Below are 26,679 nucleotides of genomic sequence, written 5' to 3' on the forward strand. Positions count from 1 at the left end.
AGCGGGAAAAGCTGGCCCAGGGTTTACCCCGGGAGACAGGCACAGCCCTGCTGGCTGGGAATGGCTGTGCTGGGAGGCTGCCCGCGGCTCTCCACAGCACACCTTGCCTCCCCCTCGCTGCCGGGCCAGGCGGCTCAGCCTCGCCCCGTGGCCAGCGTTGCAGGGGAAGACGCTCATTATTCTGTTCCTCTCTGCCTTTAGTCATCTCCCTCCTTCCCTTGGCTCTGCATCACGGAGGTGGGTGGACGGAAGGTTATCTGGGGCTGCCGCCTCACCCACTGCTTCCCCGGCGTGCCTGGTTTCACCAGAGGTTCCTTCCTTTCTGGGCTACCAAACCCAAGTCACAGGCAAAAGCCTTGTCTCAGGGATTCAGAGCATCCTCTGTCCTCAGCCCGTGGTGGGAACAGGGAAAGAGCTGGCAGGACCACACAGAGAGGCAGCACTCGTTGGTGCCCTCATTTCAAAGCCCCAAGCAGCGATTCATTCTCCAACAGCAAGAAACCATGAGGGAATCTCACTGCTTAGCAGCCTGGGCTGGCATGGACCATACCCAGGTCATTCCCCTTCACCGAGTCCCTGGTGGGATGCAACAATCCTGCCTTAATGCAGGAGAAGCACCCTGATGCCTGCAGGTGAGGCTGTCCCCTTGCTGGGGTGTTTGGCCTCTAGAATTGTCCTCAGTGTACCCCAAAGTCGCTGGTCAGTCACTGTTATTAATCCTTGCCTTTGTTGTAAGGACAAGCGTAAATTCAGGAGCATTTTGGGGGCAATAATAGCAGAAACACAATCTGCAGAGGGACATGGCTTTGTGTTTACCCACCACACATGTTTCTACAGCAGGAACTGCCCTGGCATCAGGGCATCAACCCTGGTGTCAGCTAAGAAATCCCTTAGACTCCTTTTTGAGGTTTAACAGAATAAAAATTAACACCTCCCGGATCATTTCCAGGTTTTGTAGCTAACCAAGGACCTTCCATAAGCAGGCACAACTAATGGCTGGAGATCGTTTTGCAATCTCACCTGCCTTGCTGCAGCCTGGCTTGGTCTCTGTGACAGTAAAGAGCTTTTTTGAGCTAGGCACAGGGTAATCAGAGCCCAGCATAGAGGAAAGAGAGCAGCCTAGACCCTTTCCTGTTGAATGCCTCCGTGTCACGTGCCAGCCGAATCCCAGCTGGCCAGAGAGCGTCTGGGAGCGCTGCACAGTGACGGGCATTGGTGGCTCCTGGTGCTGTGTCACAAGCGTCATGAAGCCAGCTCTGCATCGCTGCAGGAACTAATGCTGGGGCAAAATTGCTGGGGAGAAGTGCGAGCCCCAGCTGGCTGTTGGTGCTAAATTATCCTGGGGAGACAGAGTTCCAGTGTGGCCCTCTGAGCCACAGGTCCCCTGGACGAGCAGAGCACCCCCTCATCTCCCGCTGAGCACTGGGGCCATGGGCAGCCAGGGGAGCTTGGCCTGAGCCCGCTCGTGTACGAGAGAGGCAGGCACAATGTGACTAAGTGTCAGTTCTTCCACATGAGGAAACAAGGCAAGAAGCCATCTGATTTTCAAGGCAGAGCAAAAAAGGCAGGAATTGTCCACTTGCATCAAGCACGGATCTGGAAGCAGCGCCTGTGAGTGTGTCACTAATGAGGATCCTGCAAGTGGGAGAGGTGGCGCAGGGCCACAGCCACTCAGTCCTGAGATGCTGGGGGAATGGTCTGGAGATGAGCCGTGGTCCCAGGCATAATTCGGCAGGAGAAGCTCAAGTGACGCTCCAAGCATGTCTGTGAGGAGAAGGAGACAGAACTGGGGGGCCCACTCCATCCTGATAGCCACTTCCACACCAGCCTGTAAATTTTGTCATCAGTATTGCCGTCCCCAGCTGGTATTCGTGCCAGGGCTACATCCCAAGGTGCAGAGGGGCAGGAGTAGGGTGCTGGTGACTGGCACAATCCCTGCTGGTCTGTGCAGGCTGCGGCATCGGTGTCTCCTCCTGGGGAGCAGCCAGCAAGGGGAGGTTTTCACTGCCAAGGACCACCTCCTCTTCCCCCAGCTCCCCGCCTGCCTCAGTCTCTCCGTGGAGACGCGGCGATGAGGGAGGTCCTCGGCAGCTCCCACTCTCCCCTCCATCTGTTCAGTGCTCCACACTGCTGCGCCGAGCACTCATTGGAGGAACACCAGCCTCTCCTCCGGCCAGCATCCCTCTGCCCCCTGAGCCAGGCACCCCGGGGTGTGAGAGATGCTGTAAGGGCTCCTGCGCCCCAGGCAGTCCCGCGGCTGGGGGCAGCCATTTAAGGAGGGCTGGCAGCAAGCAGTTGCCCACGGGGGAAAGACGCAGGGTTTGATTTCCCACAGGGCAACTCTGGCCTCGGCTTCAGCATAGCGGGAGGCATCGACAACCCCCATGTTCCAGATGACCCGGGTATCTTCATCACCAAGATCATCCCCGGGGGAGCAGCAGCCATGGATGGCCGTCTTGGGTGAGTACAGGGCTGGGGGAACGGCCAGGCTGTCACCCAGGATCTCTGCATGGACCCCCTAGGCCTAGCCCCTTTTCCCAACACGGTCTCTGGCCTCCATATGTCTCTTTCCCACAGCCAGATCCCCTCAGGACAGGGCTGTCCACCGTCGTTGGCCACCTCCTGTCTGTAGCCACCCATCCTCCCTCCCTGTATCAGGCTCCTGCTCCCACCCATCCCACTACAGCCCAGGGCAGGGATCCAGCCTTCCTTCTCATCTCCCACCTCCGTCAGGGTTGCACTGTAGGGACCAGCTCCGCTCTCCCCTGCTTTGGGGTGGATCCCTTTCTCACCCCAGCAGGGCGTGATCTGGCCAGCTTGAGCAACTCTCATTTGTGTGGCTGGAGGAGGGTGACAGAGGGTGACCCGAGGAGGGTGGCACGGCCCGGCAGTTCCCCAGGGATGCTCAGGGCCACCCTGTGCCCACAGGGTGAACGACTGCGTGCTGCGGGTGAACGACGTGGACGTCTCCGAGGTTGTGCACAGCAAAGCTGTGGAGGCCCTGAAGGAAGCAGGCCCCGTGGTGCGGCTTGTGGTACGGCGCCGGCAGCCCCCGCCAGAGACCATCATGGAGGTTAACCTGATGAAGGGCCCCAAAGGTGAACCCCTCACTCTGCTGACTTGGCCAGGGTGCCCCACTGCCCCACGGAACAGTGTGGGGCGACCCCTCGGTGCGAGATGTCACGGGATGCAGGGCGGCCTCGTGGGGGGCGCAGGGTGGCACTGCTGCAGTGCAGGATGCTGCAGGGTGGCCGAGCAGCGTGGAATGCTGTGGGGCGTGGGGTATGGGACAGACCCACAATGCTGTGCACGGTGGCCAGGCTGGGCCCAGGCAGCAGTGGGGTGGCCCGTTGCCTGCTGAGTTTGGGCAGGGTGTGAAGCCCAGTGAGGCACAGGGGCTGTGGTGCCAGCTCGTGACTCTGTCTATCTGTCTGTCCCTCACTTGCATTTTCACCCTCCCTTCAGGCCTGGGGTTCAGCATTGCAGGGGGCATCGGGAACCAGCACATCCCTGGGGACAACAGCATTTACATCACCAAGATCATCGAGGGAGGTGCTGCCCAAAAGGACGGGCGCCTGCAGATCGGGGACCGGCTGCTTGCGGTAAGCCCCGTGGCCACAGCCAGCTGTGAGGCGGAGCTGAACAGGTTCCACTGCGATGCAGTGTTGATCCTGAACCCCAGCGCCCCTCCTGTCAGCAGCTTCACCCCTCTTCCTGGGGCTCCAGCTGGGACGTTGCTGTGGGAGGGCAGGCACAGTAATGGCTGCAGGCAGGAGGGCCAAACCCAAGGCGATGGGACCATGCCTCTGGAGCTCCTGTGGCACCTCCCCTGTGGAAAACCCCTCCCGCAGGGCTGCCCTGGTCCCTGCCCTCCTGCTCAGCCAGCACTCTCCCTCTGGCAGGTGAATAACACAAACCTGCAGGACGTGCGGCACGAGGAGGCGGTGGCCGCCCTGAAGAACACCTCTGACATGGTGTACCTGAAAGTGGCCAAGCCCGGCAACGTCCACCTCAACGACATGTACGCGCCCCCCGACTACGCCAGCAGTACGTAGGCCGCAGGGCACGCGGGGCTGCGGGGCACCTGAGCCTGTTGGGCTGGGGAGCGGGGCCGGGCTGGTCTCCATGTCATCATTGTGTATGGGTTTCTGCTCCTGACGACCTTCTCCTCCCCTGCAGCCTTCTCAGCCATGGCCGACAACCACATAAGCCATAACTCCAGCCTGGGCTACCTGGGCAGTGTTGAGAGCAAGCCTGCCTATCCCATCCCTCCCCAGGTGACTCCGTCCCGGTACTCGCCTATCCCTCGGCACATGATCGGAGACGATGACTTCACCAGGTGGGTACCAAGCAGGAGCATCCCTGTCGTGCTCCTCCTCATTCCCTCATTTTGCCTCTGTGGTGGTTTGATGTCATCCCCACTGCCAGTGCAGAGCCTTGAAAAGCCGTTTGTAGGTGCGTGGTGCAATGCCCGAGGTCCCTGTAATGAGCTCTGTGCTCACCCCCCTGAGACCAGCCCTTCTGTGTCAATCACTGGCTGGCTGCATTCACTCCCTCTCCATTCCCTCTCCTACTCTTTCACAAGCCTTACACAACTGCATTTCAGCTTCATTCTCTTGCTTATTTTTATAATACCTGGAATACAAGGTGTTCCCTGCCCTTATGGTGCCATCCAGCAGTGCCACAGGCTCCCAGGATGTTCCCAGGTGGAGCTGTGCCGGGTGTGAAGGACCAGGGGGAGCGTAGCCCTGCAAACAAGTGGGGCCCCTCCCATGATGCCTGAGACTGGCATCCCAAACCACCTGCACTCAGGTGTAATTCCAGTGACTGCCAGCTCCTGGCCTGACAGCCTCCTGTCCAGCCCTGTCCAGCCCCCTTTGCCCCATGCAGAACCCTTTATGCTGCGTGAACAGGTTTGTTTCCTGAAGCCAGGAAATAAAAGAAAACGTTGCTCTGAGCCTAAATGCAGTATAAAACTTCTCCAAAGCCTCAAGCTGAGGGTGGGAGAGAGAGAGACCTGGAAAGTCCTGCTCTACTAGCTGATTCTTAGAGCTTACCCTCTTCTTGTCACAGCCTTGGGGCCAGTGCTCTGAATGTGCTATCCCCAGGGCCAGGACTGTAGGGCTTAGGCTGATTAATAAGGACCAGCCCTCGACTTAGGCTTAGGGCTGGCTCTGCTGTTTGGAACAAGGTTACAGGCTGGTTTTAGGAGTGTGCCTGCAGTGGAAGATGCAGTAGCTTTGTCCAGGATTCTCCCATTCTGCAGGTGAGCGGTGGATGCTGGAGTGGGAGGCCCTGATTTGCGATCTGCTGTCAGGCCTGCCATCCTCCTGGAGAGTGTCTGCACTCATCTTTGTCACGGGACTGCCTCACTTCTTGGTGCTCAGCCACAGCTGGGTGTCCCTGCATGCCGTGACCAGTGCAGCACTGTCTTCCACCCTCACCCACCTCTCCCACTGGTCTTGGCACCATCAATGCCAGTTCTAGAGCCTGTTTCTGGCACTGCATCCTCAGCAGGTGTAGCAACTTCTGTGCTGTCAGGGCAGGAGTAGTGCTGTCTGCCATTACAGTGCACCACAGAAGGGACTGAGTCACAATATTTGGAAAACACACCGGAGACCCTGCTCCCAGCAGGGTGTCCCTTCTCGCACATGCCAACATTCCCGTTTAGAGAGCAGAAAGAGCAACCCAGCTTAGGCTTAGCCAGTGGCAATGGCACAATGAGGGCTCAGCAGTGGCTCGGCAGTGCCAGTGACCCGGTGATGGCTTGGCAGTGGTTCAGTGGGGGCTTGTCAGTGGCCATGGCACAGCGATGACTCGCCCTGATGCAGCACGTGCTGGTGGCCACTAGAGGATGGTGCTGCCTTATGGAGGGCCCCGCTGCAGACAGGCTGGCACCTCTGGGCCAGTGTGCCCAGACACAACCCCCTCTGCCCAGCAGATCCACAGCCCGCAGCGGGCTCAGCGCTTGGCTCGTGCTTCCCAGGACAGTGCTGGAAGCCTCCTGTGCATTGCTGACCCCCCAGGACAGCTCCATCGCTGCAGGTCCGTTGGCACCAAGACTGTGCACTGGGGACCAGTGTGGTCCAAGTGCAACTCACTGGTGTGGGGAACGGCAGCAGCTGCCCTGAAAAAGAAGCTGTCCCCCGTGAGGCTCTTGCCAGCCATTCCTTAGGAAAAGCAGAGGTCCAGTATCCAGCCTCTCCCCCTCCCATGGGCACAAGTGCTACTTAGATGTGGATGTAGCTCCAGTGACCCTCATGTCCTGCAGCACCGTGGGCTGGGAACCAAAGAATCTGCTCTCCAGTGAGCTCCACCACAGCAACCCAGACCCAGCACAGCCCCACAGGATCCCCCCAGCTGCTCTCTGCCGAGGCCCCAGTGTTAACACTGTGACATTCAGCGTGGGATCTGTCTGGATGATCTGTGTCATGCCTCCTGTGAGGAGGATGGAAGCCAAGAGTGCACGTCAGGACTGAGACCTGTGATGTACCTGTCTGGGGCTTCATTTCCTCCCCTCATTCTTGCAGGGTCTCTTTACCTTCCACCAAACCGTCTGGTCCTCACGGGTGCTGGGGATGCTTCCCTCTACACTGAGTTGAGGTCGTGCTTCCCGCACGCTGCTTGGGCAGCAGCAAAGCCCAAGGGGCAGAGCAAGTTCATCTCCTGGTTGGAGGCAGGGTTTGACCGGTTTATTCCCCTAGGAGAACTCCAGCCCTAGGCACAGCTTTGCTGCAGAGGGACTGATGGCTGCAGCCCTCCCTGCCCTCTCACAGCTGCCCCGAAGCCAAGCACTGGTAACATGTTAAGGACTTGGGGTTGAGCATCTTTTGACGGAATATCTCCATGGTTTTCCTGATCTCCTGGATCTGGTGTGTTCCAGCCCCCCCCACCCCAGTGCCCCAGGGTTCTCTCTGCACGAGTCTGCCAGCATTTTAGGGTGCCCTCACTCAGTGCCGTGCCTGGGCTCCAGCATCTCTCCTAACATAACCCAGAGATTTCCCTCTGATACCTGGCAGGTGAGTGGTTGATCAGGCTGCTGAGCTCAATGGTCCCTGTGGTACCCAAGGAAGTGCCCAGGATCCAACCACAACGGATGCACTGATGGTCTCCAGTGTCATGTTGGCTTACAATCACCACCAGCCTGTGCTAATTGTCTGGTATAATTTATTCCTTATTTCAGTCCAGAGCTTGATCTGGGAGCTGCCGTTGTTCCCATCACATTGTTTTTTTCCCCCAGACAAAACCTGACGCAGGAGTTTTGCGATGCCAGGCTGTCTTTCTGCTTTTGCCTGCCTTTTGTTTGAGCTGTGACAGAATTAAGTAACCAAAAAACGTAGTATTTCTGTTGAGCTGTGCAGAGTCTGTGGCACTGGAGGGGTGCAGGGGGTTGTAGGCACGCTTGCCATGCTGTGGAGGGGCCTGATCCCACCCTCTTGGCTCATGGCATGTGATGCCACCATGCAGTTCAGTGTTTCTGTGTGTCATTTCACTGTGGATGCTCTGTCTCTGTCCATGCTGTGTTTCTTGTCACACTGCCTGCCACCTCTTCTGGTTTATCAGTCTCCACAGTGCTGAGGACTGAGTCACACCAGGCTGCACTCGGGTGACTCCAGCCCCACCAATGTGCCACGAACCCGGGCACAGAAAAGCCCGTCACCAGCTTTGCTGCTCCTCACCCCGATGTCTCCCTGTCCATTACGTGTCCTTCCAGGGAGCCCCGGAAAATCATCCTGCAAAAAGGCTCCACCGGCCTGGGCTTCAACATTGTTGGAGGGGAAGATGGCGAGGGGATCTTTGTGTCCTTCATCCTGGCTGGAGGCCCTGCTGACCTCAGCGGGGAGCTGCGGAGGGGAGACCGTATCCTTTCGGTGAGTTGGTGGGGCACCCACAGCCCCGGGTGGGCACCTGTCCCCTGCCAGCCGAAGCACGGTTCTGTGGGATTCGTACCGGGTGCCAGCGTGTTGGCACGGCGCGGGTGATGCGGTGGGGGCAGCCCCGATGCCTGGGCCGGCCGGGGGCAGGTACCGGGGATGCCGGTACTGGAAGTGCCAGTACCAGGCGTGGTTCTGGGGGCGCGGTGGCAGAGTGATGAGGCTCTGAGAGTGTGGCTACCGTGGCTACCGTGGCTACCGGTACAGAGGCGGGGCAGCGGGGCCGAGGCGCAGGGCAGACCCCCGTGGTTCGTGCCCGCGTGGGTCTGGTTCAGCGGAGCCGCTCTGTCCCGGCAGGTGAACGGCGTGAATCTCCGCAACGCCACGCACGAGCAGGCGGCGGCGGCGCTGAAGCGGGCGGGGCAGACGGTGACCATCATCGCGCAGTACCGGCCCGAAGGTACCGGGTCGGGACCGGGACCGGGACCGGGACCGGGACGGGGCGAGCGGGACATGCAGATGAGGGGCGGGGCCATGCAGATGAGGGGGCGGGGCACGGCCGGCGCGCCGTCGAGAGGCCGGGGCGGGGGAGGCTGCGGGCGAGGCGCCGCCGGGGGCGTGGCCCGGGGGCGGGGCGGGTGCCGATTGGCCGGCGCGCGGGGGGGGCGGGGCCGCGGCGTCCCGCCGGCCGTGGCTGCGCGGCTTTGTGTGAGGGCCGGGCGGGTGCGGGGCCGCGGCCGCCCCGCCTGCAGGTGAGCGCTCAGCGCCGCACGGGCAGCCCCGCCGAGACCCCGCCGGTAGCGGGGCCGCGAGGGGGCTCGACGGGCCGGGGTTCGTTTTCGGGGGAGGGGGAAGAGCTCTGCTCGCCGGAGGGCGTCGCCGCGAGGCCCGGCTCCGTGGGGGTCCCAGGGGCCTCGCGGGAGGGACCCCGCGGTCAGGAGAGCTGAGGGATCCTGGAGGGCAACCGCGGTGCGGGTGGGGCTGGAACCGGGGCGTCGCTGCTGACTTGGAGTTCGTCCCCACCTCTGAGCATCCCACCTGGGGCGCCACCCCGAGCGTTTCGTTATCGCTGGGTTCCCATTCCCCCGCAGCGGCTGGGGCTGGTGGTCCCGCTGAGGGAAGGGAGCGGGCAGCTGCCTGCACAAAGCTTCCCTGGGCGGTAGCGCTGGAGCGTGGCCCGTGCGCCGGGAGGGTGCCCCGCCGGCCGGCGAGGGGCCGGGGATGATCCCGGGCCTGCGGCCGTGCCCAGGGCGGCACCGTGCACGTGCGGGGATGCAGCCGTTCCCATCCGCTGGAAAACGTGTCTCTCCTGGGCCCCAGTGGCTTTCCCCACCAGCTATTCTACTCCTCTCCAAGGGGGCTGATGTCCCCCGCTAGGCATGCCCTTCGTCTTGTGCCTCCTGTGTGGCATTGCTGGGCGATGTCCTGCTGGTCCCTGTGTCCACTGCTCCTCCATCCCACGGCAGAGGCCATTGGGGTGTGGAGTCATCGGTGCTGCTCAGGGCTGTGCTGTGGGTGTGGGGTTTGTTTGTTTTGGCTTTTTTTTTTTTTTTTTTTTTACTTTCTTTCCAGGAAGCGCTTCATGTTCTTGTATTTCTGGCTCCCTTTGCCACTTGAGATTTGGCAAAGACACCAACCAAGAGTGGTTCTTAAATGTCAAACTGGACAAGATGTTTTGAAACCGCCTTAGACCGAGGCGGAAATGTCAGTGTGTTGTAGCTGGTGACTTTCCATGTCCCTGATGGTTCCTGGCACGTGTGGGCAGCAGCACCCGGCACAGGGGCTGCAGCCATCTAGGGAGGCAGTGTTGTGGCTGTGGACTACAGGCTGTTGTAGCTTGGAAGTTGCCCTCAGTGCTCCAGAGGCTTGAAGGGCTGGGAATTATGGAGAAAGATCTCCCTGGTGTGAGCCCCCAGCGTGGGTGAGGCTGGACCCACTCAATGGGCCATGTACTCTCAAATGTTTGCCTTTTCTATGTTTGTCACGTGGAAAGAGCAGGAGAGCTGGGTTGTAGGATGCCAAAGGAGGACATGCTGGTGGAAAGGAGATTTGAGAAGTTCTTCCCCGCTAGCAGAGGCAGAGGATGGCACCTGTCTCTCATACCTGAGCGTGGGCAGGGCTTGCCTTGGGGGAGCGCCGTGTGCTCTGTGTCTGACCTTGCTGGGGCTCCAAGGGGGAAGAGAGGCTGCTTGTGCAGGTCTCGGGGGATGAGGGGCCCTCCCTGTTTGTCCTGCCAGACACTAGGAGGGAAAAGAAGCAAAGACCAAACCAAGAAAGGTTAGAAAGAGGAGCTGCTGTCCTGCCTTTCTTCTGAGCACCAGCACCTTTGACCAGTGCTGCCTGCTGTCGAGGAGGGGGAGTGATGGTTCCTTGGAGTTTTTGTGAGGTCCATTCCCTCTGAGCACTTCTCCCCCGACCTTTGCCTGCTGCTATCACCAGCACTTGGATTTAGCAATTCCCCCTTCTCACACGCCATCCAACAAAGCTTTGACATTCCTCACCTGAAAATACAAAAAGTTGCATTATGGCCTTTCTCGGAGTCAGTCCGTTCAAAGGGGAGTTCCAGGGCTGTGCAATGAGTTCTGAAAGCTTCTGAGCTTTCCCTATGGCTGTGCTTCCTTCTGCTTTCCAAGGCCTGTGGAGGAGTCTGTGCAGAGGGAAAGTGTCTGGGGCCAGGGTGCTAACTAAAACTCCAGGCTGAAGCTGTCGGTAGTTTTGCAAGTGGCTGGGCTGAAACCTGTGACCGAGCATTTCTGGGCTCTGCTGGTGTCCCAGCCTGGGCAGAAGTGTTTGGATACAGGGCTTTATGTGTACTCAGGAGCTGCTTTCCAACGTAGCTCCCCTGTCTGCCAACGTCTTTCCTTTGTGCTGTCTCCTGGTGCCCCGATGCAGACCCACGGCTTTGTTGGCCTGCTGGGCGTGTTTGCAGGTGTGTCCCACACGTGCTGCTTCTGGGATCCTTGGGGCAGGCAGGTGATCCCTGCCTGTTGATAGTGGTCTATAGCATGTGTACACTTAGGGATTACACTCACAGCATGGAGCTCACCCCAGGGGACAGAATCGGGCCCAGCTCTAGGAACACCCACACCCTGGAAAAGGAAAAGCAGTGGGAGGGTACAGTGGTGTTTTTATCGAGCTGCTGAGTGAGAAGAGCAAACATCCTGGCACGCAGCGCAATGGCACTCACAGCAAGAGGTGCCGGCTCACCTGTTAAATACTTTTCAGTCTTGATAAGCGTGTCCTGAACGTGTTGAACACTGTGGGGATCAGCCCTGGCTCATCTCCCTGCTGCTGCACCCTGGGCAAGCTTCCTGGGAGAGTTTCAGCTGCACAGGAGGTCTTCCAGAGTCAAGGTGCAGAGCTGAGGCGGCCCTAAGTTAGGGAGCAAAGGCAGGAGCACTCCTTGCTGGGGGTGATCTGCTGGCAATTGTCTTAGACTGCTCTAATGTGCAGTTAAAAGCGTGCCCATGGCACCTGGGAGTACCCTGTGCTCAGTCCTGGGGTAACCTTGTCTCCCCTGCTCCGGGAAGGAGGTATTGGGGCTTTGGGGCTCGCTGCTCCTCTGCTCTCTGCCCTCCCACAGCTGGAGCAAATCTGGGTTGGTGACTGCTTGGAAGACCCTTCCTAGGGCAAGATTGTGTTTGCTCTCTGGGGATTAAAGCCAGAGCAGCCTGTGTCCTTCAGTTTGCCGCAGCCAGCCTGGTTTGTGCTTCTTGCCATGTTAGTGGGCTTTTCCAACCCCTCCAAGCAGTGTGGCCACTCCAACAAAACTAGGAAAGGCTCTTTCTTTGAACTGCCCCAACTGAAATGGGGGCATTTGATTACTTTGCCCTTGGGCTGCTTGCAGGGGGGTGCATATGCCATTTCTGGCAGGGCAGTGGCACCCACAAATTGCACTTCCCAATATCCCCACCCTGATGCTAGGGGTGGAGAAATCTCCTTTTGCCCTATGTTTCTTGTCCAATCCCAGGCAGTGCATCCTCTACACTTCTTGTCGAAAAGAGTGTTGCAGGAGGAGTGAGTCTGTGTAGCAGGAGCAGTGGTCTCCTTAGTGTGGGGTGTGCAGGGAATCTGTGCCCCAGCAGGGTTTGCCATGACCTAGCTGGGTACAAGGGTTATAGTGGTGCTCTCTGGGGGAAACAGCCCTTCTGTACCAAAGAGGGTTTAAGAAGAGGCTGTACCCACTTCTGACAGATGCTGCTCTGGGATTCAAGAGCTTATGGGTATTCCCGGGCAGAATGAGCTGTGTGGGTCGAGATGTGGAGTGAGAGGAAGCTCATTTCCCTCTGCTGAGAGCTGCACAAAACCCTGGTGCTGCTTTGGTGGCAGAATTCCGTTTTCTTGTAAAATAAGTGTTGTCCATGCCTTGCTGCATCTGTGTTTCCCTCTGCCAGCAGGAAGGCAGGTGAGGCAGTGGGTGCCCCTTGGCATGGGACAGCCAGGGGTTCTCATGGTCTCCACATTAGGCACCTGACCCTGCCTGGTGTTGCAGCAACTCTGGGTGTTGCATGGCAGGAGAAGGGGCTTCGCACGGAGTTTCTGTGAGCCGCTTGGCAGTTTTTGTGTGTATTGCCTTTTTTTTTTTTTTTTTTTTCCCCAATCCTTAAGTAAAAATGTATCTTTGGCAACTAGGTGTAGCAGGGGGATACCCAGGCTCTAGGGCTGGAGAGTCAGAAAATGCTGAGCTGCAGCTGCATCATCCCATAACCCCAGCCCTGCTTTTGTCTGCACTGACAGTCCATGGGAGAGGGGCTGGCTCCCAAACAAAGCCCACAGAGCATTTAGGACCGTGTTACTGCTCCCCCCATGTGATGTGGCTCCACAGGCCCAGCACAGTTGTGCTCTGCTCTGCAGCGAGCACTTGCCTCCACAGCTGAGCTGCGATGCTCCCCTCCCCAGAATTAAAACCCAAGCCACATCTAAACCACTAGGTTGTGGACAAGACTTTCTAGGCAAGTCTTGCAGCACAGATGAGCCTGGTCTTCTCTCACGTGTAATGCAGGATGTGCCCAAGGGACAGAATCGAGGATGTGAGGCAAGATCTGGCAGTGTGGGCTGTGCCAGTGCCAGCAGCTTTCCTGGAGCTGCAGTTGCACTTTCCTCATTCGGCCCTCGGTAGGGAGGCCAGGTGCCTCCACCCTCTGCATGTCAGCCTGACCTTTACACCCAGCTGAAGGTCGGGCTGGTGCTGCCGTGGCGGCTGCTCCTGCCCAGCTGCCTGGTAGGAAGGTGCTGGTGTCTTCTGGAGGGTTCCCCAGCTCTTCCTGCACATCTCTGCCACTGGGATGTAGAAGCAAAAAGGTGAATTCCTCCTCCCTGCTCCTCTTCCAAGGGCAGGGACTTTGTGTTTTGCCTCGCTTTTCCCATTCCTGCTGAGGAGAAGATCTTTGCTGCCAGCAAATCGGTAGCTGGGCACTCCCCCAGTGGCTGCGGTCGTGTCTCACTGCTCCAGCTGGTGGGCAGTGGTCTCCTGGTGGGGCTTTTGCTTTCTCTCCATGTTTTGAACTGCTCTGTAGGTCAGCAGCTTGCCAAGTCCTGCACAGCCTTTCCCTCGAAGAGCTGCAGCTCAGCAGCAGTGGAGGTCACAGCAGCCATTGCCTGAGCTGCTGTGCGGGAAGTTGTGGTGGGGTTGGGAGCAGCTGGAACCCTGCCTGCTCCAGATGCCCTGCCTGGACTCCTGCGGAGTTCTGTAACCTCTTCAGCTTTGTCGTCCCTCATGTGCGGGGACAGGCAGGCTCGTGGGCGAGGTGCCTGGTGGGCAGGCCTGGCTGGGCATGGGGATCAGCCGGGGCGCAGCCGTGCCTGCACTGACCAGCCCTGTCCCCACAGAGTACAGCCGCTTCGAGTCCAAGATTCACGACCTGCGGGAGCAGATGATGAACAGCAGCATGAGCTCCGGCTCCGGCTCGCTGCGGACAAGCGAGAAGAGATCGCTCTATGTCCGGTAAGGCCCCGCCTGCCCCCGGCCGGGGCGGGCGCGCCGCGGCCCCGAGGGGTGCGGGGGGTGGCTCCGGCTCGGCCTGGGCTGTGCCCTGCCTCGGGGGACGGCGTGCCCGGGGCCTGGGCACCGAGTGCCTTGGGTGCATCACAAGGCCTGGAGGGTGCAGCAGGGAGAGCGGGGCTTTGTGCACTGGGTTGTCAAGGCTGGGTACTCGAGTGCCTCTGCCAAGGACCGCTCCAGTGTGGAAAACAGCGGTGTCTGCAGAGCCTGGGTGGCTGCTGGCCAGCACACCGAGGACCACAGGAAAACAGGGAAATGGTAGACATCCAGCCCTGCTTCTGCCCCAAGCAGCTCGTGGCAGCTTTCAGGGCCCTCTCCTCGAGCCAGCTAACTGGCTTCTCCTTGTCTCGTCCTGCCATTCCTGTGGCAGGATCTGGCTGGATGGGAGATGAGCTCTTAGGAGGATTATTGCTCTGAGCCCTCAGAGCACTTTTGGTCTGGAGCCAGGTGCAGGACAGGCAGGCAGGGGTTAAACAGCCATGCAGCTCAAACTGCTGCAAGTCCTGTGCGGACAGGACAATCCCTGCCTGCCTCCTGCCACCTCTTGCCTGCCACAGCACCTGTGGGATGAGCACTAATGAGTAATTTTAACTTGGTAATTAAAATAATCCTGTAAATCCTAACCCTGCACAGCCTGTTGCAGGTGAGGCTGGCAGGAGCAAGGGATGCTTCTTCTCCTTCCTTGTGAGAAGATGGTAAGGACCAAGGCTGCATAAGCCTCAGCTTGCATTTCCCACTGCATGGCTGCTCCATGCAGAAGGACTTCAGGCATGGTGGATATGTTGCAAGCCCAGTATGGCAGGAGGGGAGAGCTGCAGCTCTGGGTTCCTGCAGTTCACACCTTCCCACAAGTCTCTGCAGGCATCTTGCTTGATTTAGCATCTCAGGGCTTCCTGGGGGTGTGCAACGAGCTGGGTGCAGTGTTGAATAAACATCATCTTGTTAGTCCTGCCCTCACTGCCCTGCTGTCCTGTGAACACCCTCATGTGGGGAGGAGGGTTTAGGCTGGGTCCAGCTTGAGTTGAGCCTGTTCTCTGCCTGGAAAGCTGCTCATGTATCAAAGAATTCTTAATTCTTGGTGCATCCCCCCATGGGTCTTTGGAGGCCTCCACAGCACCGTGTCCCCTCACACATACCCAGGTAGAGCTGGGCTGTGCCTTGCTAAGAGGGTGATCCCAGAGGAGAGCTTTTCCCCAGTATGACCCATCACAACACTCTGCTCGACAGACACCCTGCAAACGTGCTTGAAAGAGCTGCTGGGTGCCCAGGCTGCCCCAGCCCTTCTGGGCGGGGTAGTTTCAAGCACAGTTTACCCGAAACCAGCTGAGCTGCTGTGCTGTGGACAGGACTTCAATTACAGGACTTGCTACCCAGCTGCTTGAGTCAGCCCTGTGTGGCTGCATTGCATCCTATGTGCTGTGGAAGGGCTGGAGCTGGGCACCCAGGTGCCTGCTGGAGCTGATTTGGGGGTGCTGGAGTTTTGTGTAGCAAAGGCAGGTTCACATCCTGCCTGTCACTCCCTGCACTGCCACAGGGCAAAGTCTGCCAGCCCTGGGGCTGTGCTGAGTGGGGGTAGAGGTCAGGCAGGCATTGTGCCTGGGCACCAGGAGGAAGCCGTGGGAATCCTTGGCAGCGCTTCCTTGCCCTCCAGCCAAGCCATCTGCTCTCCTGGCCGCGAGTGCTGTGAGCTGGCCTGGGGACAGAGCGGAGCTGCCGTCTGGCCCCCGCGCCCCCGGAGGAGCACGGAGCCACCACGGTGGGTCCTGCGTGCCAGCGCAGCCAGGGCCGGCCTGCTGGAGCACCGTGCCTTGGGGTGGCCAGTGCCTCCTGTGCTGGCTCTGCAGGTGTGCTGCCTGTGCAGAGATCCTGCTGTACCTGTCCTGGGGTGCCGGTGGCTGCTGCGGGAGGAGCATGGGCCCTGTGCCGCTCTGCAGAGCAGGGTGCATGGAGTGGGCAGGGCTCCTCACAGCCTGCCTGGCTTTGGGAACCGGCCTGACCAGTTCCCCGGGGCCTTGCCCAGCGGCACTGACCTCACAACTGCCTGTCAGCCACGTGCAAGCCTTATCTTCTGGCCTGGAGCTGCCTGCAAGGCTCGATTACCTCTGCCCAAAGCACTCCTTGGTGCTCTGCTGCCAGCTCCAGCCACGCTGCCCTGCAGAGAGAGCAGGCACAAGAGCTGGCCCAGCCCTGAGCAAGCCGGGCAAGGAGAACAGATCTGGTGGCTGAATGTATCTGGATGCATAGGGCACGTTGGGTGTTGTCCCAAAGAGCCCTCCCCATGGGGCAGCCCTTCTTCTTCCCATTCAAGAGCCAACCCCAAGTGTCCTGAAAGGTTCCATAGCCCAGCACTACCCTGGCAGAAATGCCCTCCAAGCTCTGCTGCTCCACAGGGATATGCCACGTGATCCCACAGCCCTTCCACTTAAAGTGTGCTTTTAGATCCCCTTTGGAGTCCCCACAGTGGAAGAGGGTAATGAGCAGAACAGAGGATGTCTCTCCTGCTTGAAGAAGGTTTATTAGTGCCAGGATTAAACCAGCAGCAAGCCAGTGTTTGCAGTGCCTGGGCCCATGCTGGGCTGGGGGCCAGTGTCCAGGGAGCAAATATAGAGGTTTTGCTGCCAGTACTTTTAGTGACTCGTTCCTTTCTTTGTCTTTTTGCAAGTTGATGCATCAAAGCAGACACAGTTTGTGTGATCTGACATTAGTGGATGAGTTGCAGCTGAAGCCACTGAGAGCTGCTTATGGGTAGAGGCTGCAGTGCTGTGTGTGATGTCCGTGTGCAGGAAAAGTATTAGTGCTCCTCTAGTGAAAAACCAAAGTCTTTTCTATAGCTGGTTAGTTTAATTTTGAAGATAATTTTAAACTAAATAAACTGTTCTCAGAGGAGGTGTTTAGGGGTATGAAAGGGATCAGTTGTGGAAGAAGATATATATACTCTGAGATGCATTCCTCATTCACAGGCTCCATACATAAATAAAGGCTATGCTCAATGCCGTGGTGGTCTGGTGGTCTCTGCCTGTGCAACCACCCACCAGCAGTGGGGTCTGATGTTCCCCATCCCATTCCTTGGCCCCACAGCCACAGAGGGATGGTGGGGAGCAGCCCTCCCGTGGGCTGCTGCTGTGAGCCTGGCCCGCTCACTTACCACAGACACTTTGAGTGTGGCTCGTGTGCATCCTGCAGCTGAGGTCAGCAGTGAATTCTCTCAGTCCAGTCTCAGTCACTGTTGTTCCTGCATTGCACTCTTCAGGGCTTGTGCTGAGCCTGTCAGCCAAGGAATGTGCTCGTGGCTGGCAGCACTGCTCACCTTGGCAGAGCTTGGGTTAAACTTTTTAAGGCACGAAGGTGACAGTGCCCCATGAGTTTAGCACTGCTGCTGCCCTCGCTGCCTGGCCTTGCTCAGAGAAGGCATCGCTGCTCTCTGCTCCTCCTCAGAGCCCTGTTTGACTATGACCGGACCCGGGACAGCTGCTTGCCCAGCCAGGGACTCAGCTTCTCCTACGGGGACATCCTGCATGTCATCAATGCCTCTGATGACGAGTGGTGGCAAGCCAGGCTCGTCACACCCCACGGTGAGAGCGAGCAGATCGGGGTCATCCCCAGCAAGAAGAGGTGAGTGTCCATCAGCAGCAGTTGTCACACTTGGGTACCCCAGGGTTTCCCCGAACTCTGCAAGCCCTGCAGCCCCCGGGGCCCTGCTCAGGCTTGGATCTCCTTGTGGTCCCAGCCCACCTGCCCCTGTGTGGCGTGCAGGGCACCTTGGTTGCAGCCTGGGGCTTTGTGCAGGTCTCCCTAGGCAGGTGTTCTCCAAAGCTGGGTGAGACTCCAGGTGAGGAGCAGAGTGGTCAGCCTCCTCTGTGGTCCCTGTGGGGATGTTGGCCAGTCTGGGTCTCGGTGTGAGAGCAGAGTCACAGCAGCAAGGGCTGCTCCTTGTGTCCTCTGTCAGTCTGCTCAGCTCTGTAGCCAGGTCCCATTGTGAGGTGGGAAGTCACAGGAGCAGAGGAGGTGGCTGCTGCTGCCTTCAGGTCTGCAAAGCCAGCCTTGAGTCTGTCTTCTATCCCTGTTGGGAAGGCTGGCTTGGCTCCTCTCCTGCTCCTGCAGACACTGGCCTGGGCCAGACCCTGGGCAGGCAGCTCCACATCTGACCCTCCCTTGGAAGAAGCTTCCATTTGCCAGTGGGGCCACCACCCAAGGGTGCCTTTAGCTGCCTGAGGAGCCACGTGGGCAGCATGGAGGGCACGTGGATGGGACTAGCAACTCTTTCTCTCCTGATCAGGGTGGAAAAGAAGGAGAGAGCACGGTTGAAAACAGTGAAGTTCCACGCCAGGACTGGCATGATTGAGTCCAACAGGGTAAGTGCTGATCTGGGGCTCAGTGGGACACCTGGAACTGGTAACTAGTGAGGGCAAGATGAGTCCCAGCAGCAAAAGCTCCTCATGGGGCAGCTCAAACAATCCCAAGGCAAAGAGCTGTGTGACTGGACCTGCCCCAGACCCACATCTGCTTGGCACAAACCCTCCGTGAATATGCAGTGATTGAGCAGAGGAGCCCAGGATGGTGTGAAAGTACTGGGGAAGGATTTGGAGTGATGGGGTGGCAGAGCTCATGGCTTGGAGCTGCCTGCAGGCAGCTGGTGAAGGTAGCTGCCCTCACACCTCACAAGCAGTGCCTAACAGGCCAACAAGCAAGAGCAGCCTGGCTACCCCTGCAGAGCTACTGACTGCCCATCAGCTTCCCAGCATCCCTACCACATGTTTTTCTCCATGCTTAATGTTTTTCCTGCATTACAGTTCTCATGTAATCTCCATGATTTCATTTGAGGGTGACTGCCCTGACACAGCTCCTCGTTGTCTCTTCATTTTAATTTTCCCCACATGCGTTAAACACCACTGTTTTTTCTGTCCTCCTTCCATCTCCGTGTTCTTCAGTCGATCAAAACGAAACGTAAAAAGAGTTTTCGCCTCTCTCGAAAGTTTCCATTTTACAAGAGCAAAGAGAACCTGGCCCAGGAGAGCAGCGGACAGGAACGTAAGTAGCAGCTGGCCAGAGAGGGCAAGCCTGCACCCCTCAGGTTCCCTGCCCTGAGGGAAGAGATGTAGCACATTCCCATAGCCAGCGGTCCTCGCACCTGCCTGTACTCAGGTCTGTGCTCCACAGTCGTGCCAGCAGCTAGGGAGAAACTGGAGCTTGAAATGAAAGCAACAGCTGCACTCTGGCATTCTCTTCCTTTCTCTCACGTTCAATGTCTTCATCTTTTCATCCAACTTCACACCCACCCAACTCCCTGCTCTGCCTCCCCCTGCTCTCCCCTCTTTGCTGCAGGCTCTGCTCCCTCCCTCTGCCTGCTTCCCTCCAAGTGAGGGGCTGGCTGCCTCCTGCAGAGCTTCTGTCCCTGCCAGGGCTCAGGGCCTGGGGAGGTCTCAGCTCCATCTTCTCTAGAGGTGACTTACAGCTTCACATTCCCACTGGAGAGCCCTTCCAGCAGATTGAGCCCTGTGGACACGGGGAAGCCAGGACCCTGCTGCCCACCCATGACTGAGGCACATCTTTGGTAGTTGGCTACAGATGTTGGGGGTCCACAGCTCTCACCACCCTGGGACTCCCAGTAAAGGCAGGGTGTTTATGTTGTTGCCCCAAATCCTGATGTGGGTAGCACTGGAGCTGCTCACCAAACCCAACCCCTCCTCCGAGTGGTGAACTGCAGCCACTCCTTGGGCAAGCATCCAGGCTGGCAGTGCCCACGCCTCTGGAAAGGGGTGGTGGACAAGGCAGAGCTGTGTCTGTGCCCCAGTGCCACCACAGCAAGCACTTCCCCTCCCCTCTGGGGCTGTCTTGGGTGTCATACGGAGGCAAGAAGTTGCTGCTGGGCTGCTCCAAGGGCTCCCTGCATCCCTGTGCTGCCCATGACAGGCTGGTGCCAGCTTCCAGTGATTTTAGCAGACAGCACAAGCCTCTGGCCCATGCTGAAGGTTGTCTGTGTGTCTGCCTGTCTCTAGTAGTGCCTGCACATGGCTGGGCTCCAGTGAGATCCGTGCCGAGGACGGGGGCTCACTTTTGGCTGCCTTGCAGTGAGATGACACAGCATGGGGATGGGGCAGACCACTCTCTTTACCTGCCTGTGTCACAGACACAGACAGCTCCCTCCCTGTGCTCTGCCCCTGTCCATCCCAGCTTGCAGTGGAGGGGTCTCTGCCTCACATTTCCACAGCCTGTGCAAGCGTTGTGGTGTGGGGCAGCTGGCACACGTAGGTGGGGAAAAATGTGCCCTCCTGCCACATGTTATAGGACTGTGTGCTGTGCCTGGCCCCAGAGTGGCTAGGCCGTGCTGGGGAAGCACAGAGCCACTGTGCCCTGCCAGTACACTCCATGAGGAGAAGCACTTCAGCCCCTGTGCCAGCAGCTCAGGGCTGCAACTGCTTGCTGCCAGCCGATGCTGCTGTGGCTGCCCTGCCCTCCCCAGACCCAGGGTGGCTCCTGGGGGCTCTTTGGCAGGGAGGGTGAGCTTGAGGGGTGGAGGGGGTCCAGCCAGACAAGGCAAGATGTTAGCAGTGGGCTGATGGTGTCAGCTCTGAAAATATTTAACCTCACTTGCAGTTGCAGCTCTGGGCCATTCTGCACTCCTGTCACTAATGCTGGTCTGGCTCTGTCTCCCCCATCCCTCTGACTCCCCTTTCCTGCGCTGTCTTCTCTCCCCTTCTCCCCCTTCTTGCTGTCTGTGAAATCAGGACTTCCCTGGGTTAAGTGACGATTATTATGGAGCAAAGAACCTGAGTAAGTTGAATTCTGATGCACATTGTTCCCTTTCTGTGGCTGGCGGTGCCTGGGGAGTGGCTGGCTGGGCTCTGGCCGGGGCAGCTGTGCTTCCCTGGCTGCAGGGCAGGAGGAGCCCTGGTGCTGCTGCACTGCCCTGCGTGGGACCCCGTGTGTGCGGCGCAGGCCGTGGGGCTTGAGGTGCCACTGCTGCACGTGGGACGGGATGGGGCCGCTTGGGTGGGGGTGTTGGCCATGCCCTAAGTGCCTGCTACACCTCCTCATCCTCTTCTTCCTGCTCCTGTCTGGGTTGGTTGGTGCTTTAGCACTCAGTGCCACTTCCAGTGTGGATGGGAAGTGGCCAAGGTGGGCCTGCTCTGAATGGGGTGGGTGACAACGTTTTGAGGTGTTCCCACCTTTCTCTGGGTTACCACATATGCAGAACTGCAGAATAATGACAGGAGCCTCATGGGCTTCTCAGCTGGGGCATGAGTTCCCTGCCAAGCTCCGCACCCCCCAGCCGGTGCAGAACCTGACTGGGGCGGGCGGTGGCCAGCAAGCCTCTGTGGGGTGGTCGCAGCACTAGGATCAGCCTGAGCAAGCACAGCCCCAGACTCTGTCCCATTCTGTCACTGTCTCGTCTCTGTGCGTCCCAGCCCCGTCCCCAGAGGTAGGCTCCCCCATCTCTGTGCCAGCACAGCTGTGCCCTCCCCTGCCCGCTGTGTGCATGCTGCACCTGCTCCCCTGCCAGCATTCTCCTCCCTGTGCACTCCCCCTTCCCTCGGCCTGGGAAGCCCAGTGCCTTCACATCTGCCCTCCTGGCCTCTCTGTCTCCTCCTGGAAGCATCCCCCTGCATGTCCCCGGGTTCCCAGCAAAGGGTGAAAGATGCCGCCCTTGCCCACGTGGCACAGACTCGTCCCAGTGGGTTGTGGGCTGCAGGTTTTTCGGGAGGCCAGCGCTGTCGTGCCCTTGATCAGCAGTGCTGGGTGACAGCCGGGGTGCCCCCGTGCCTCCCGCCCATGCTCCTTCTGAAGGGGATCTCTCTGGTTGCTTTGCAGAGGGCGTGACATCAAACACCAGTGACAGCGAGAGCAGTTCCAGTAAGTGTGTGTCCACCTGCTCTCCCGCCCCGTGTGCGTGTGCGTGTCCCTGTGTGAGCGTGCATGTTTGGGCACTTCCGTCTTGTCTTGTCCCAGTGGTGGTTCTGTTCGGAGGCTGGTCCTTCCTGCTGGTGACACTGAGATGCTGCGGCCAGCTCCCTCCTCGGAGCCAGGGAGAGCAGGGGCTGGGGAGCAGGAATGAACCTGCCTGCTTCGCTGCTCTCTCCTGGCTGCACAGCTCTGCTCCAGGGCAGGGTGCTGGGTTCACAGTCCATGATGACTCCCCTGCAGTGCCTGATACAGGAAGCAATGGCCAGAGGCCAGGGCTGTAGCATAGATGATTCCTGGAGCCCAAGCCTGTACAAGAGCATGGGATCCAGCTGCAATAGATGCTCCCTTTCTCCCCAGAAAGTCCCCTAAATACCTGCAGGGAGGACACTACATCCCAATGGGCTGGGAGCCTGCAGCAATGGGGGAGGGAAAGAGGAGTCTTGACCCAGAGCTGGGACATGAATAATTAAAGTGACTCAAGGGCGCATAACTGCATGCCCATCATGCTTCACATCCATGGGTGGAGTGATGGGGACAGCCTGGAGTGTCCCCAGAGCTGAGGGAGGCTGAAGGGGCAGGAGCCAGCTCCTCACAGCTGCAGAAGGGCTGAATAGCTGCTGCAAGTGCTCACCTACATCCCCCTGGCTCTGTTGCAGAAGGACAAGAGGACACCATCCTGTCGTACGAGCCAGTGACACGGCAAGAAAGTAAGTCCTGAGCTGAACTGCCCCATGCCTGCTCCAGTGGGGCCACCTGTGTCCCCAGCACAGCCAGGGTGTCGGTGCACCCTCCCCTCCTGCCACACCAGCAGAGCATTGGGTGGGTGGATGCAAGTGGAGTCTCGTGTGGCGTGCAGCAGGGGAGCCAGGTGTGCACAGCTTTCCCTGGCTTCCACTGCCCAGTTTTAATCAACAGAAAAGATTTGTGTTGTGGTCTGCAAGACCAAGGGAGAGATCCAGAGCTAGAACTGAGCTGGGCTTTAGTCCTCAGCTGAGGTACAAGATTATCCCTTCCTGCCCCAGACCAGGTCCCTGCTGCAAAGCAACTCTTCCCCCGGCCACAGTCCCCAGCCTTTAACCCTGCTTGATGCTCAAACCCTGCAGACCCTTTCACAGGCTATACAGTCCCAGTCTCGGTGGTTTGTCCTTGCCAGAAGCTGGATCTGACTCTTAGGCTCCCAGGGCTCCGTGGCATTCTCACCCAGCTGTCCTGGTTGCCTGGCTCCTGCCCCAAGGGAGCAGCTTTGCTGATCTGTGATCCTGGGACCTGCAGAACCTTCCCCGGGGCCACACAGGTGGTTTGGGTCAGATGGAAAGGACATGCTGACCGTGACCAGGAGGAGATAAACTCGCACGGAGGAGGCACCTTTGGGTGCCCACTGCCAGCAGGGAGAGGGCAGGTCAATGCCAAAAGTGGCAGTAGGGTCAGCTGCCCGCAGCACAGGTAGGCCTGAGGTTGTGGCTCTTGTTTGCAGTTCACTATGCGAGGCCGGTGATCATCCTGGGGCCAACAAAGGACCGAATTAACGACGACCTCATCTCTGAATTCCCACACAAGTTTGGTTCCTGCGTGCCCCGTAAGTCCCAGCCAGCACTCGGTGCCCTTGCTGGAGGGAGGGGAGAGGGGTGGCTCTGCTCCTTGCAGGGTCTTGCCTGTGGCGTGGGGAGGGAGCTGGGAGCACAGGTGGGTTCTGTCCCTCCAGGTTGGTGGTGTGTCACTCTGGGCTCACTCTCGATTCCCACTCTCCTCCAGACACCACCAGGCCTCGGCGCGAGAACGAGGTGGACGGCCAGGACTACCACTTTGTTGTATCCCGGGAGCAGATGGAGAAAGACATTCAGGACAACAAGTTCATAGAGGCTGGGCAGTTCAATGACAATCTCTATGGGACCAGCATCCAGTCAGTGCGAGCGGTGGCAGAGAGGGTGAGTGTCAGGTGCCATTCCTGGGACTGGGATGCATCCAGCCCGAGCCCACACGTATTCAGCAGCTCCCCTCCTTTCCCCGTGGTGTTAATGAGGGGCTGTAACCACATTAAGCAAGCACAGCACAATCCTCTCCTCCTTCCAGAGTCCTGCCACGCCATGTGGCTGCTTTTCTCAGCTGTGTTACTCTATCTCAGTGTGGTACCTCTGTCATCCAAGCGCCACCCAAAAGCGTGGCACTGGTCCCCAGCCTTGTGCTCAGGAGCTCACAGGACAGAGATGCCTGGGTGCCCTCAAAGCAGCAGTGTTCCTCTGGAGGAGTCCTGGAGTTTCCCGGGGCTTGTAAATAGTTCCACATGTCCAGACGAAGGTTCGGTCCCTTTGCATTGTTGCTGTCCTGCCCTGAACCAGCAGGAACGTGAGGCCATTGGGAGCTGGCTTGCGTCTCAGGAGTGGGGTTCATTTCTGCCTCCTCCCTTTTCAAGCACATCTGTATGAGCAAGCTGTTTCCCACACAGAGTAGACTGTGTGGGTAGGTCTGATCCTGCTTATCTCCTTTCCAGGGGAAGCACTGCATCCTGGATGTGTCTGGCAATGCTATCAAGAGGTTGCGACAAGCACAACTTTATCCCATTGCCATTTTCATCAAACCAAAATCCATTGAAGCCCTCATGTAAGTGCAGCACTGTGTTCTGTGCTTCTCCAGCTGCTTGTCCTGCTGCTCCTAGCCCTGGGTAGTGCAGGCTGGAAAGGATGTGAGAGCTGAGCTTGCGACTCTTCTGAGCAGCAGCAGCAGCAGAGAATATTATGTGTGAGGTGATTCAACAGCTTGAGAGGGACCCTGAGATCAGAAGAAATTCTGCTGGCACCAAGGGGCCTAGGAAGGCCATTCTCAAGCCAGAAGGGGTCAATTTGCTTATTTCTGTGTTTTATGAGGATGAGAAAACCTAGGCAAGCAGGGAGACTTCTGCAGCAGTCTCACAAATGTAAGGGATTGTCTGAGTTTGAATTCCCTTCCATGCTATGGTGAAGGGGGGTGGGGTAGGTGGCAAAGGGAAGAACTGATGGAAGTTGAGATGAAGTGCCAAGGCAGCCTGGAGTCTGTGGGGAAGGGCCCAGCTGAGCTGGGTCCTGCACAGCTTCTATTCCTGTGAGCAGAGGATTCCCAGGCTCTGTGGGCTATTTTTGCTTCTGTTCATTGCTAAGAAAAAGAGCTAAAATGTTTCCATTTTTTGTGTGTGGCAGGGAGATGAACCGGAGACAGACATATGAACAGGCCAACAAGGTCTTTGACAAAGCCATGAAACTTGAGCAAGAGTTTGGAGAATATTTTACAGGTGAGTGTCCTGAGCAGGCTTGTATCTGATTTACTTCATTTTTCCATCCAGCAGCTGTGACCTCTCTACCAGCACTGTCCTACTACAGGGTCATGGGAAAACATCCAGCTTCCTCAAAGCTAAAAAGAAATGGCACTTTGCCAGGGGGGCTCTGCAAGGGGACTGCTCCAAGATCAGTGGATAGGAGTAAACCAGTCATAGAGGAGGAGACAAGTTGTCAGGCAGGAGTTTGTGAAAGCTTATCATCAACTTCAGCAATAATAAAAATCTAAAAATCCCCGAGCAGGGGAAGCACAGGGTTTCAGAGTGGTACAAGTGTACAGGAAGTAAACTCCCTGCATGGGAGAAAAGGGGAGCATTTTCAAAAAGAGAAAAGTTTCTAAATAGGAAATATAAAAAATTAATTACCTAAATGGTGGAGACAGTCCTGAGTTATTACAAAACATCTACCAAAAAAGACTGAACGTTTGGCTTGCTTCCTAAGTAGTCTTTGCTCAAGAGCCCGTCAGGGGTTGCTGACACTTTGTGCCTGCTGAGGTGAACTGCTCATGACACAGGCATCCTTGTGCATTAAGGAACTAATGTTTGTAATATGATTAATTCTGGAAAACCACAGGCAGGTGAAGAGGCAGAGGAACTGGTCTTCCATCCTTTTTCCAGTGCAATAGCTGTTCCTTTTGAAGTTGAGGAATGATAATGTTGCCAAACTGTGCATTACCCACCTAACAGCTACTGGGGAAAACCCCAAGCAGGATGTTTTCCAAAAATTTATTTCAGCTGGGCAAATACTGGGGTACAAACACAGTGAGCTTTCCCCAGACCTCCTGTCCTGAGTTCCAGAGCTGCTAGATGTTCTTCCAGGAAGACATGCCACAGGTTTGCAGGCCCTCAAAACATGCCACTGTGCGCTTGGAGGGCAAGTTTGATGTTGACCTGTGAAAAAGGAATGCTGTTGGCTGAAATGTGTTGAAAGAACTGGGTAATGGGCAGAGAGATGGTCGCTGTTACAGGTTCTGTGTCAGCAACTTAGAATGAGGGAGCAGAGATACTGGAGGATGGTCCTGGCTGGGTTACAAAGGGAGGCTGGATTGCCAGAAAGCTTTGGCCCTTCTTGAGCCTCTTGCTGTGATGTGAGTGCCTCGTGCTGTGTCTGGGCTGAGCAGCAGGACGGGGCAGGGGGTGCTGCCGGGAGCCTTTCCCAGCCTGAGAGCTCTGTGTTCCCACCCTGCAGCGCAGGAGGCAAACACGAGGAGCCCTCAGCAGCCGGCCAGAAGGAAAACCAGAGGGAAGGGACAAAACTGGCACCTCAGGGCAGGTGCTTGGTGCACCCCAGTGAGCTGCCCCAGCCCTGCCTTCCCTGGTTCTGGTCGGCGCAGCCGTGGCGGTGCCAGGTCCGGTGCCTGACACAGCGTGCAAAGCTGATTAGCAGCCTGGTGTGGAGAGCCCAGCCAGCCCTGCACACAGCCAGGAGCTCTGCCAGCTGGGATCAGCACTGGCTAATCCCCACCGAGGTGCTGCTTTAACCCTCTGTGTCACTGGGCCCAGGGCAGCTCCTCTGACACCACCTGGTTCAGCCCCTCTGGCTGCGCCCTCCAGCCCTTTTGGGCAGCAGGGAGGCTCTCCCGTGACTCAGGGCAGTA

At 58.0% G+C, this 26,679-nt stretch overlaps 1 protein-coding gene across 14 annotated transcripts in view; it reads left to right on the forward strand.

Moving 5' to 3' along the window:
* DLG3 (discs large MAGUK scaffold protein 3) overlaps positions 1 to 26,679 on the forward strand; it is a 78,329-nt gene that overhangs the window by 48,958 nt on the left and 2,692 nt on the right. For 6 of the 14 annotated variants that reach the window (XM_053990529.1, XM_053990524.1, XM_053990527.1 and 3 more), the window contains 17 exons: positions 2,336 to 2,460; positions 2,929 to 3,098; positions 3,466 to 3,602; positions 3,903 to 4,047; positions 4,180 to 4,339; positions 7,715 to 7,871; positions 8,232 to 8,334; positions 13,704 to 13,818; positions 17,311 to 17,487; positions 18,152 to 18,227; positions 18,804 to 18,903; positions 21,685 to 21,726; positions 22,434 to 22,484; positions 23,252 to 23,353; positions 23,530 to 23,702; positions 24,266 to 24,375; positions 24,948 to 25,039. In XM_053990529.1, coding sequence (XP_053846504.1) covers positions 2,336 to 2,460; positions 2,929 to 3,098; positions 3,466 to 3,602; positions 3,903 to 4,047; positions 4,180 to 4,339; positions 7,715 to 7,871; positions 8,232 to 8,334; positions 13,704 to 13,818; positions 17,311 to 17,487; positions 18,152 to 18,227; positions 18,804 to 18,903; positions 21,685 to 21,726; positions 22,434 to 22,484; positions 23,252 to 23,353; positions 23,530 to 23,702; positions 24,266 to 24,375; positions 24,948 to 25,039 — 2,035 coding nt within the window. Of the gene's footprint in view, positions 1 to 2,335; positions 2,461 to 2,928; positions 3,099 to 3,465; positions 3,603 to 3,902; positions 4,048 to 4,179; positions 4,340 to 7,714; positions 7,872 to 8,231; positions 8,335 to 8,546; positions 8,627 to 13,082; positions 13,176 to 13,703; positions 13,819 to 17,310; positions 17,488 to 18,151; positions 18,228 to 18,803; positions 18,904 to 20,600; positions 20,647 to 21,660; positions 21,727 to 22,433; positions 22,485 to 23,251; positions 23,354 to 23,529; positions 23,703 to 24,265; positions 24,376 to 24,947; positions 25,040 to 26,679 lie in introns of those variants that run through there. The other 8 variants (XM_053990528.1, XM_053990532.1, XM_053990535.1 and 5 more) reach the window with 5 other exon arrangements.

This window comes from Vidua macroura, chromosome 14, assembly GCF_024509145.1.
Source record: "Vidua macroura isolate BioBank_ID:100142 chromosome 14, ASM2450914v1, whole genome shotgun sequence".
NCBI lineage: Eukaryota > Metazoa > Chordata > Aves > Passeriformes > Viduidae > Vidua > Vidua macroura.